This window comes from Schistocerca cancellata, chromosome 4 (genome assembly GCF_023864275.1).
Source record: "Schistocerca cancellata isolate TAMUIC-IGC-003103 chromosome 4, iqSchCanc2.1, whole genome shotgun sequence".
NCBI lineage: Eukaryota > Metazoa > Arthropoda > Insecta > Orthoptera > Acrididae > Schistocerca > Schistocerca cancellata.
This window is the reverse complement of record NC_064629.1, coordinates 319107208-319119909: the sequence shown is the minus strand read 5'-3', so window position 1 is coordinate 319119909 and position 12702 is coordinate 319107208. Positions and strand designations below refer to the sequence as shown.

At 46.0% G+C, this 12702-nt stretch overlaps 1 protein-coding gene across 1 annotated transcript in view; it reads left to right on the top strand.

Moving 5' to 3' along the window:
• Positions 1–12702, top strand: part of LOC126184190 (uncharacterized) — a 59874-nt gene that overhangs the window by 9920 nt on the left and 37252 nt on the right. Inside the window, exon 2 of the mRNA XM_049926557.1 lies at positions 6739–6859. Coding sequence (XP_049782514.1) covers positions 6739–6859 — 121 coding nt within the window. The remainder of the gene's footprint in view (positions 1–6738; positions 6860–12702) is intronic.

Sequence of the window (12702 nt, the reverse complement as noted above, 5' to 3'; positions counted from 1 at the left end):
GAGACACCCCTCACAGACAAACCTACTCACTTTCAAGCATCTTCGTGCTAAGGCTCGTTACATTATTAAGCGGAATAAAAAGGAATGCTGGGAGCACTATGTTTCCTCCCCGGGGACATACGCCTCTTTATCGCAGGATTGGTCAAAGGTCCGTATTGTTCTGGGCCACCAGCAACAGTCAACTGTCCAGGGTCTGAACATCCAAGGAGCTCTGTGCACTGATTCATTGGTCCTCACAGAGCACCTTGCGACACACTTTGTGATGGCATCGGCGTCCGCTTCCTATCCTCCTGCCTTTCTCCAGCAGAAACGCAGAGTTGAACAGATCCCCCTCCATTTCATCCCACACCACGTTTAGCCCTACAACGCTCCTTTCACTGAATGGGAATTGGTGCAGGCTCTTAGCTCTTCACGAGACACTGCCACAGGGCCAGACTCCATTCACAATCAGATGATTCAACACTTGGACATTCCCCAGAGGCAACAGCTCCTCAGGGTTTCAATCACATCTGGCTCACGGGTGTTTTTCCGTCACAATGGCAAAACAGTATAGTTATCCCCATCCTTAAACCCGGGAAAATTCCAACGTCTCTAGACAGCTACTGCCTCATTAGCCTTACAAATGTTCTTTGTAAACTGCTTGAAAGGATGGTAAACTCCAGATTATGTTGGGTGCTCGAATCTCAGGGTCATTTGTCACCATATCAGTGTGGCTTCTAGGCAGGGCGATCTCTAACTGACCATTTGCTCCGATTGGAATCAGTCATCCGACAGGCTTTTACTCACCGCCAGCAACTTGTCGCAGTGTTCTTTGACCTACATAAGGCGTATGACATGGCTTGGCGCCATCATATTTTAGTTACCCTGCATGACTGGGGCTTCCGTGGTCCCCTTCTGATTTTTATCCGCGCGTTTTCATCTTACCGACTCTTCCAGGTTCGACTTGGAACTTCACTCAGCACCCCTCAGATTCAGGAGAATGGTATCCCACAGGGTTCTGTGCTAAGTGTCACGCTCTTCCTCATTGCCATATATGGACTTATGGCCTCTGGTTACGCTGGCGTTGTACATTGACGATTTTTGCATCTGGTGCAGCTCCCACTCGACGGCGTCTGCTGAGTGTCAGCTCCAAGGCACCATCCGACGGGCCTCTACGTGGGCCACTGCCCATGGCTTCCAGTTTTCCTTCTCCAAAACGTGGGTTACGCATTTTTGTTGTCGACCCAAAGTACACCCTGATCCAGAACTTTATTTAGGCAACCAGCTACTTGATGTTGTAACACAGTCCCGTTTCTTGGGCCTTATTTTTGATAACAAGCTGACACAGCTGCCCCACATTCGTCACCTAAAGACTACATGCATGCGGAAGCTTAGTGCTCTCCACCTCCTGGCCCACACATCTTGGGGTGCAGACTGTTCCGCTCTTCTCCACCTTCACTGTGCTCTGGTTTTGTCCAGACTCAATTATGGTAGTCAGGTTCATGGCTCAGCAGCTGCTTCCACTTTGAAACTCCTTGACTCTGTCCATCATTGTGGGGTGCGTGTGGCTATTGGCGCCTTATACACTAGTCCTGTTGATAGTCTCCTCACAGAAGCAGGGATTCCCCCTCTACACATCCGACAGAGCCAACTCCTTGTTTCTTACACAGTCGCCATTCGCCAATTCCCTGACCATCCTCTATACCCTGTGCTCTTCGCCAATGAGGGATGTCTCCCTCCTAACATCCACCATGGGTATGACTGTCAGTTGGCACGCGTCTCACTACCCTCTGCTGGGATCTCCATCTGCACCTGCTGGACTGCACCCCATGTCTTTCCTCCCGTATCCCCCTCCCCTACCCTCCCCTTGGATGGTGTTTAGACCACAGATTAGGACTGCTCTCTTCCAGGATCCTAAGGTCTCTCTAGCTCCTATGGTTTCCCAGCGTCTTGTATGTGCCATCCTCGCAGAGTTCCAGAGTGCCACCATCCTTTACACTGATGGTTCTAAGACTACTGATAAGGTGGATACCCTTTCACATCTCCTACCAGCTTCGAGCACCATTTGTTGCCAGGATCATATAGTGCATTTACAGCAGAGCTTCTAACCATTTACAGGGCCCTCCTTTTTGTTTCTCGCGCCTCTCCCTAGAGTTTTAATTTGTTCTGACTCCATGGGTTAGCCTCCAGGTTATCGATCGATGTTACTCTCGTCATCTCTGCCATCCATGACCTTCTCTCTGTCCTTGAGCATGCTGCCTCTTCAGTCGTCTTTCTCTGGGTCCCGAGTCATGTGGGAATCTCAGGGAATGAATTGGCTGACCGTTCGACTAGAGAAGCGGATACTTACCCCATTTTCCTTTCACGATTCCAGCTGCGGATATAGGGATCTATGTCAAATCTCTCTTTGCCCAACAGTGGAATGCCATTTGGAGCGCTACTGCTCATAGTAATAAACGCCACACAGTAAAGGAGTCTAATGCAGTTTGGGGCACTTATTTCCGCCCCTCTCGGAACGAGTGCACTGTTTTATGTCGTTTACACATTGACCATACCCGGCTCACCTATTGTTTCCTCCCACGTAACGACCCACCCCCACAATGTGGTTGTGGCGCCAGACTGACAATATCTGACATATTGGTGGCATGTCCCCTTCTTTCGACCCTTCGTGCTAAGTATAGTTTCCCTGCTTCCTTACATTTAATATTAGCTAACGATCCACGGATGGTAACTTGGTCCTCGGTTTCCTCCGTGAAAGTGGTTTTCATTTCCAGATATAAAGTTCTCCTTTCGTCTTTGAGCAGGGGCGGGTTGGTTGTGATTGGGACTCCTTTTGCAGTCTTCACGGTCTGTGACCCCATGACCGTCTCCCCTTTTTCCAGTTTTTAGATGTGGTCTCACCTTTCATGCTTATACTGTGTGTGTTTAATGTTCATTCTTTTTTTAATTTGACTCCTCTGACTGAATACGTTCACTTTTAGCAGACTCTTTCTTATGGAAGCCCCTTTGGAATCGCGGGACTGATGACCTCACCGTTTGGTCCCATACTCTCTCAATTAATTAATCACTCAATCAATCGCCATGTTGTTGGGCCCATCTGTACCGCGCTGCATGTTGTCGTGGTTGCAAAGATGGACCTCGCCATGGACGTCGGGAGTGAAGTTGCGCATCATGCAGCCTACAGCGCACCGTTTGAGTCGGAACACTACGTTGTGTGGCTGCACGAAAAGCATTATTCAACATGGTGGCATTGCCGTCAGGGTTCCTCCAAGTCATAATCCGTAGGTAGCGGTCATCCACTGCAGTAGCAGCCCTTAGGCGGCCTGAGCGAGGCATGTCATCGACAGTTCCTGTCTGTCTCTCTGTGTCTCCTCCATGTCCGAACAACATCGCTTTGGTTCCCTCCGAGACGCCTGGACACTTCCCTTGTTGAGAGCCTTTCCTGGCACGACGTAACAATGCGGAGGCGATCGAACCACGGTATTGACCGTCTAGGCATGGTTGAATTGAACTACAGACAATACGAGCTGTGTACCTCCCCCCTGGTGGAATGACTGGAACCGATCGGTTGTCGGAACCCCTCCGTCTCATAGGCGCTGCTCATGCCTGGTTGTTTACATCTTTGGGCGGGTTTAGTGACATCTGTGAATAGTCAGAGAGACTATGTCTGTGATACAATATCCACAGTCAACGTCTATCTTCAGGAGTTCTAGATATTGGGGCGATCCAAAACTTTTTTTGATGTGTGTATGAACGCATGGTGCATAGTCTTTCGGACATTCCCGAAAGAGCAGCGAGCGTCTCGCAAACGGTGAAGTTGCTATACTGATAAGGTGCTACTGTTGTATCAATGAAAAGAGGTTGACGAGGAGATTAGTGTTCGATGTCCCTTCGACAACGAGGTCATTAGAGACCGAGCACAAGCTAGTATTGGGGAAGGATGGGACAGGAAATCGGCTATGTCCTTCCAAAGGAACCATCACGGCATTTGCCCGATCAATATAGGAAAATCACGGAGAACCTAAATCAGGATGGCTGGGCGTGGGTTTGAACCGCTGTCCTCCCGAATTAGCAATCGAAAGAGGATGAAGGACAGAGAAACCAAGAAATGGCAACAAGATGTTTGACTTCAACTTATCGTGACTGAGAGACTGGGGCTTGTCTGCTCTAGAAAGCAGGGTAGTTGGCGATGTGTGGCACACCTGATGATATAGTACAGTTCTGGTGTAGGTACAAATGTTCCAGAGCACACTGTTCAGCGCACATAGTTGCATATGGGGTTCATAAGAAGACGTGTTCCCTTGTTTATCCAACGTCATTGACAGTTAAGACTACAGTGCACAGGGGAGCGTAGAGATCGGACCGTGGATCAGTGGAAACGTGTCGGTTGGTTCGTCATACAATTTGTACCACGTCGATAGTCGTTTACAGATACGCCGACATCCAGGCGAACGCCTGCTCAAAACACGCACTGTGCCACAGAACCCAGCCGGTGGGGACTGTGTTATGGTATTGGGGAAATTCACCTTGGCTGCTTTGGGGCCTGTAGAGGTAATCGAAGGCATCGGGAAAGAAACCGTGCGAAACGCAACTGTCACGTCCACGCCCCCAACACGCAGCGGCTGGCGTTATGCCTTACGGGACAACATACACTCACTGTAAACTGTACATGTTCAAACTGAAATTGTAAGTTATTAAAAGCAAGTAGAATTTGGGGTATTAAACTTCGCTCATCTGTGCCACTTCGTCAAAATTTCCGCTGCTATAAAGCTACATTGAAGAGAAGTAATTTCAATCCTCTGTGAGTGAAGGGTTGTGAGGAGCAAGGTAATTCTCAATTATTTCGATCAGAGTTAAAGCGCTCCTCGCTTTAGAAGAAATTTCCAAAGGCAAGTTAATGCCTGACGTTCCAGTGCCATAGAAAGTCTCACCTCAAGAGCTTCATTGGATTCTTGAGACTGCATAGGCCTGTGTCTTTTAGCCATTCTGGTGTATTCAGAAACACTTGACAGTTTTCTAGGCATATTTATTTCTAAACAAAGCGTAGGTTAAATGACGAAGCCCCAAATTACAAAGGTAACTTAACAAATTCGCTTTCCTAGCAAAGAACATAGTAAAACCTAACAAAAGAATTGAAGCGATGTCAGTAAATCCGTATATGCAAGCTAGGTAAATTTTCGGTTAGTATTCGTAAAGATAAGAATTTGGTTTTTAATTCTGTTCAAAAACGGTTCAAATGGCTCCGAGCACTATGGGACTTAACAGCTATGGTCATCAGTCCCCTAGAACTTAGAACTACTTAAACCTAACTAACCTAAGGACAGCACACAACACTCAGCCATCACGAGGCAGAGAAAATCCCTGACCCCGCCGGGAATCGAACCCGGGCGTGGGAAGCGAGAACGCTACCGCACGACCACCAGATGCGGGCTTTTAATTCTGTCACTGAGTTAAAAAAAACCGTGCCATCTGTTGGTTCTCTGGTGTACTATGCCGTGGTGGTTAAACGTCCGAACTACTAAACTACTAAACGTCCGAACTACTAAACACTTCTATTATTGGTGCAGATCTGTACAGCTTAAATATGCCGTATCCGTGAATCGTAATCGAATATTTTGTTTTTGTAATCAATATTCATCTCAAATATGTTAAAATTTATATGCGGTCTTTGCCTAGTATGACTTTTCTCTGCAACCTAGCCGCGCGGTCCCAGGCGCCTTGCCACGTTTCGTGCGGCTGCCCCCGACGGAGGTTAGAGTCCGAGCCCTTCTAAAAGATTGGAAGAATGGGACTTCTCCCCAAGTCGCCACCAGTCACTGACAACGGTCACTCGAGGTAGTGCAGAACCACGATTAGTCGCTCAATACGTTCATCAGCAATTCATGATTCCCGGTCACAGCACCACTCCAAACGCAGCTATTTGTGTTGTGATGTGAACGACAGCCTTCGGATGAGACGGTAATTCGCTAGTCAGGCTGTTACTAATCTCCGACCAATGGCGCGTGGTGACACAGAATGTTGCACGGAGCCAATTGCGCGTTTCCGAGTGACAGGCGCGGACGCGAAGGGGTTACGATGTGGTTGGTGCACAAAACGGCGATGCTCCCTTGTGGTGATCAGACGTGGTCGACCGGAACCTTGACGACGAGTATGCCTGCCCTCACGTTCCCATGCACTCCAATATCGGACCACTGCCTCGTTCGAATGTTCCACAAACCTGGATGTTGCACGATTCGAGCAGCCGGCCAAATGGAGACCCACAGTGAGGCCTCATCCAAATTGTCATTTGCTGGAAAACACTCTCACGTGGACCGACATCTTCGTGTACTTCAGTGGTCAGACAACATTTGACGTCTTCCACAACCCTTACATACCCTACGAAGCACAGTAACAACTGACATTTGACCATGCCCTCCGGCTGCTTCACTTTTCTTGTCAGACTGTGTAGACAAAAGTAAAGTCATTGTCACTTCTCACTGCTCGTACTTACGAGATATATTTGGGTAACAGCCAAGAGTTCATTCCCACGAAAAATTACAAAAATAGACATGAAACTTAGGAAATCTGTAGGAGGGGGGGGGGGTGAGATGTAAATTTCATTTGACAAAATTAGCGTAAGTATAACCAGTTGCGTGCCTTCTCAGTGGTTGTTCATGAGTGTTAATCTTTGCATGTTAGAAAATTATTAATATTTGAATGACTTGTCTAGTCTTACCCGAAAGTTACAAAATAGAAATGTAGTTTACTTTTTGGTTTCAGCTATGTTCGTTTCTGGTCTTCATAGAGATGATACAAAAACTTTCTTTTCCCTCTGAAACAAACTGGTCTCCGCTGCGGCTCCTGGGGCCTGCGACGTGGCTACCACTGATTACTGACACAGGTATGTGCTTTCATTGTTAAGCTGTAGCTATGTGTGAACAGCCGACGCAATACAGATACCAAAACAATCTAAATTATGCCCGCATGGAAAAGTCATTTTTTGCAGCAAAAATCTTCATTTTTTAAATGTGATTAAATCGAAGTTTCGATAATTCGTCCAGTTTGTGCCCTTTCTCTTACTGAAAGAATTTCTCTGGTGCAGGAGAAATGCTAATGAATGAGGCGAACGAGTCATTTCTATACTGATAGTGAGAGCTACAGGCTGATGACAGAACTTTTGGTGAAAATCACTAAATGAAATTTCCTTTTACGTGTTTTTCCTCCTGTATGCATACAGCATTTTTCTTTAATGAAAATGACTAATTGAATTAAGTAGTTCTCAGATGAAACGTCTTTTTTCTAAAAGTTTTTTTCTCTATGTAAATGGTGATTTAAAAAACCTTAATAGTCTACATATGTTGTCCGCTGCCACATTTTGTACATTTATTCTGAGTTATTGCTTCCGAGTTGTTGCTCGCAGTACTTCGTTAAATTCACAGAACATGAGTTGTCAAGTGACGAACAATCAGCTTTTGTAGCCCCTTCCTCAGAAAAGAATATATGAATAACAGATGGCAAAATTTAAGTTAAACCAAATCTCCCCCCCCCCCCCCCCCCACAAGCTCTTTCATGAACACCACTGTATTTCATTTCTATGTCTACACATTCAGCCTTCAGATTGTTTAGGTGTTGTTACTACTATCAGAAACAAGAAGACAATTTATGTGCCGCCAAAGAGGACAAATTTCCAGATACCGAATGGACACTTCAGGTTGTTGTTGTTGTCTGCAGTCTTGAGACTGGTTTGATGCAGCTCTCCATGCTACTCTATCCTGTGCAAGCTTCTTCATCTCTCAGTACTTACTGCAACCTACATCCTTCTGAATCTGCTTAGTGTATTCATCTCTTGGTCTCCCCCTACGATTTTTACTCACCACACTACCCTCCAGTGCTAAATTTGTGATCCCCTCATACCTCAGAACATGTCCTACCAACCGGTCCCTTCTTCTTGTCAAGTTGTGCCACAAACTCCTCTTCTCCCCAATTCTACTCAATACCTCCTCATTAGTTATGTGATCTACCCATCTAATCTTCAGCATTCTTCTGTAGCACCACATTTCGAAAGCTTCTATTTTCTTCTTGTCCAAACTATTTATCGTCCATGTTTCACTTCCATACATCGCTACACTCCATACAAATACTTTCAGAAACGACTTCCTGACACTTAAATCTATACTTGATGTTAACAAATTTCTCTTCTTCAGAAACGCTTTCCTTGCCATTGCCAGTCTACATTTTATATCCTCTCTACTTCGACCATCATCAGTTATTTTGATCCCCAAATAGCAAAACTCCTTTACTACTTTAAGTGTCTCATTTCCTAATCTAATTCCCTCAGCATCACCCGACTTAATTCGACTACATTCCATTATCCTCGTTCTGCTTTTGTTGATGTTCATCTTATATCCTCCTTTCAAGACTCTGTCCATTCCGTTCAACTGCTCTTCCTAGTCCTTTGCTGTCTCTGACAGAATTACAATGTCATCGGCGAAACTCAACGCTTTTATTTCTTTTCCATGGATTTTAATACCTACTCCGAACTTTTCTTTTGTTTCCTTTACTGCTTGCTCAATGTACAGATTGAATAACATCAGGGAGAGGCTACAACCCTGTCGCACTCCCTTCCAAACCGCTGCTTCCCTCTGATGCCCCTCGAATCTTATAACTGCCATTTGGTTTCTGTACAAGTTGTAAATAGCCTTTCGCTCCCTGCATTTTACCCCTGCCACCTTCGGAATTTGAAAGAGAGTATTCCATTCAACATTGTCAAAAGCTTTCTCTTAGTCTACAAATGCTAGAAACGTAGGTTTGCCTTTCCTTAATCTTTCTTCTAAGATAAGTTGTAAGGTCAGTATTGCCTCACGTGTTCCAACATTTCTACGGAATCCAAACTGATCTTCCCCGAGGTCGGCTTCTGCCAGTTTTTCCATTGGTCTGCAAGGAATTCGCGTTACTAATTTGCAGCTATGACTTATTAAACTGATAGTTCGGTAATTTTCACATCTCTCAACACCTGCTTTCTGTGGGATTGGAATTATTATATTCACTACGGCCGCAGGTTCGAAACCTGCCTCGGGCATGGATGTGTGTGATGTCCTTAGGTTAGTTAGGTTTAATTAGTTCTAGGTTCTAGGCGAACCTCAGAAGTTAAGTCGCATAGTCGTCAGAGCCAATTATTATGTTCTTCTTACATTCTTCTTCAGGATAGGGATACCGAACGAAAACAAGAAACAAAGCTACAATGGTGTGCAAAACTTCAGCACTACAGTAATTTCAGCATATCCCTGACTAGGAACAGTTTGATGAAACTTCGACACTTAGAAAAAAGTGCTGCAGTATTTTACAGAAAGTAACTGGAAGAAATAAGACGAACAGAAATGGCACTTTCGTTCAAAGACAATAATTACTCCGAAGTTAGAGATTCGTGATGGTCCCCTGGACATTAAAAAGGGGGACTGGTTATTAATAGGATTTGTGACCACCGAAGATGGCAGTGCATGCTCTGCAACGTGCTCCCATGTTGACCACAAGGCTGGTTAAGAGTTTTTGTGGTAAGGTGTTTCATTACTCCAGCAGAGTGGTTGACAACCGGTGGATGGAATTTAATTCAGGGCAACAGTCAGGTCAGCTCATTCGCCGAATATCCTCTCGTTCCAAGAGCTTTTCCACCTGTGCTGTTTGATGTGGTCGTGCACTGTTACCCATGAAAATGTAGTCAGGACTGAATGCACCCCTGCAAAGCCGCACATGGGGAAGGACCAGTGTCAACATAACGTTAACTGGTGAGTGTGCCATATTCAAAGATTTGGAGTTTAGTACGCTCATGCAACATTGTCTCCCACACCATAGCACCAGCGCCACCAAAACGAATCATGTCCGACAATATTCCTGGGTACACTGCATGTTACCACCTCTTGTTTTATGAGGGTACATCCAGAATCACTATTCAGACTGCATCTGCTCTTATCCGAGAAGATCATATGACCCCACTCTTTCTTGGTCCAGTCTGTGTGCTCTTGGCGCCATGCAAACGGTGTCGACGATGTCCGGGTGTCAACAAAACACACGTTACTGGTTGTCGTGCAGATATACCACACCCTTGCCATTGTCGACCGTAACACTGCGTGCGTGCAGTCATGTTAAATGTGCTCACCATTGCACCCACATTGGGAAGTAGGTTTGTTTTTGCCTGTAGCGGACATCTGCTGCTATAGTTGACCGTGATCGACCACCACCGCTCGTTCGAACTGCAGTGCCTTTGTTTTGGAACGCTCCCCATGATCGTGGCGACTCCAAGTCCTCCGTTCCACCTGCCAGTCTTCTTCAACAATTCCTGGCTCTACTTGTCTCGTTTCGCGATGCAGATGTCAGTAGGAGGACAAGGGGGTGCCACTCCACTCTCCATTGTTGCCAAATTTATTCAAGAGGCGGCGATGACGTCATCCAAGATGGCGGCATGTAGACTTGGCAACATCGCATGACGTCATCCAAGATGGCGCATTTTGGTGGGAAAATAGGCCAATTGTGCTACGTCCACTAACGTAACCTCCAGAAAAAATGGCGGGAATTTTGAATTTTTGATGGGAAAATAGACCAATTGTGCGATTTCCACAAACCTAAGCCTCCAGAAGAAAAAATGGCGCGAAGTTTGAATTCCAACAGGATAATGCATGCAAAGACCGTACTTGTCTTTTTATTATTATTGACTATCATTCATTAAAATTCATTATTATTTAATATCATTAATTATTATTGTTTATTATTGGCCTGCCTCCACTAGAAAATTCCCTCCAAATTCAAATTCCAACATGATAATGGCTGCAAAACCTTACTTTTGTTTATTATTCATTATCATTTATAAACATTCATTGTCATTCATTGTCATTCATTGTCATTCATTGTCATTCATTGTCATTCATTGTCATTCATTGTCATTCATTGTCATTCATTGTCATTCATTGTCATTCATTGTCATTCATTGTCATAGGCCTACCTCCACTAGAAACTTGCGCCAAATTCAAATTCCAACACGATAATATCTCGAAAACTGTACTTCTATGTATTATTATCATTTATTATTTATTCAAGATGTCGGATTTTCTCGGTGAGAAAGCCATTTTCCTTACATCCATAACAAAAATCTATCACAAGTTCAAATCCCAACACCATAATTGATCACATGCACGAGCTATCTCCGTCAGTTATCTTTTTTCACTGGTAGCGTCAAATAATAAACTGCACTTATAGTAACGTAATTCACGTACTTCCATTTTGCAGGGGGGCGGGAAACTGAAGACTTTATTTCAAGCAGTACGGTCATCACTTGTTCTCAAACACAGTCAGCACGCACATCTTTGATATCGCAGTGCAGTCACCACGACGTCCGCGCTCCAACTGAATTAGTTCAAATCCTCGCCACCCCTAGGCCAGCGCGCGGAGACACTGCCTACGCCTGTCACGTGAGGCGGCCAGCCACTAGCGCGGGGGTCGAGCCCAGCGATCGCTCCCACGTCGTAAACATGTTTTCGCTTGACACGCTGGAACTTGTCGCGTTTGACGTTACAGTGGCCCCTTGCCCGCTCACCATGTGTATTCGTCGCCTCCGCACGTTTCCCGCCAAAATTGTCTGCCTCGGAGCTGAATCACACAATGGTCGGCCGTTTCCCTGCAACACTTTATGCGCCACGTTCAAACCTGTCGATGCCGACCGCTCACCATCCATCACGTGCCCCTGTGCGAGTGAGAATGCAGTGCTACATTTTTGGCGGCAAAGTTTGCTCGACAGTGGAATCTGCCATGACTATATAACAGCACGTTTGGACCGCAATAGAACGCCTGCTAATTGACTCGCTCTCGCGCGCCTGTAATAACTGTATAATCGCTGCGCCGCCGCCCCGCCTACGTCACACACCCTCCATACGCGCGACGGACATAGCCTTCTGTAAATACCTGGAAAATGACTATTTCATACATTACGGTCATGCAGGTGTGTCCCAAGTGACTTCTCCATGCTCACACAGCGAAACTCCAGAGCGCAGCTGACGTACGCGCAGCCAGCTGAGCCCGCTCCATCAACAGCTCCCGGCCGGTTGACGTCAAGCGACCAAAGGTGCCCGCACAGCCCCCACGGCCAGCGCACCTGGTAGGCGGCGGCGGGCGGCGCCTCAGAGTCCGACTACGTAAACATCTTTCGGCGCCCGCGAGCAGTTAAGGCTGGACAGGATGGAACCTGTCGACCACGTGCCGGAGAAAGGATACGTTTGGGCCTAGAGTTTGACCGACAGTGCTATCCGCCATGACCGTATAACAGCTCGTTTGCTCCTCGCGAGAACACTCGTTAATTCACTCTCACCACCCCGCTATATTAAATAATTCAATTTAAAATTTCATATACGTATGCACACGTGTTCAACTCCCCATTTTCAACTACTTTTCGAGGACCAGGCCGCCTCCTCCTCCTCCTAGGAACCAGCGCCAAGTTTGAAATCCGCCAGTAAACAAAGCTCACTTGCGCTTCCACCACCAACCTAAGAAAATTATTTCAAACTAAGCCACCAGCACGCAATCTCTTCCTACACGTTTCTCGTAAACGGACTCATCCTGCACTAGGTCCATGGACAGAGGAACGAATTTAATTTATTTAGGAATGGAGTATATGTATCACACCGACATTTACCACATCATACAGACCTGCAAAACACTCCTACATAACTCATTTATTATGTTCTACACAGGCGCTTGCTA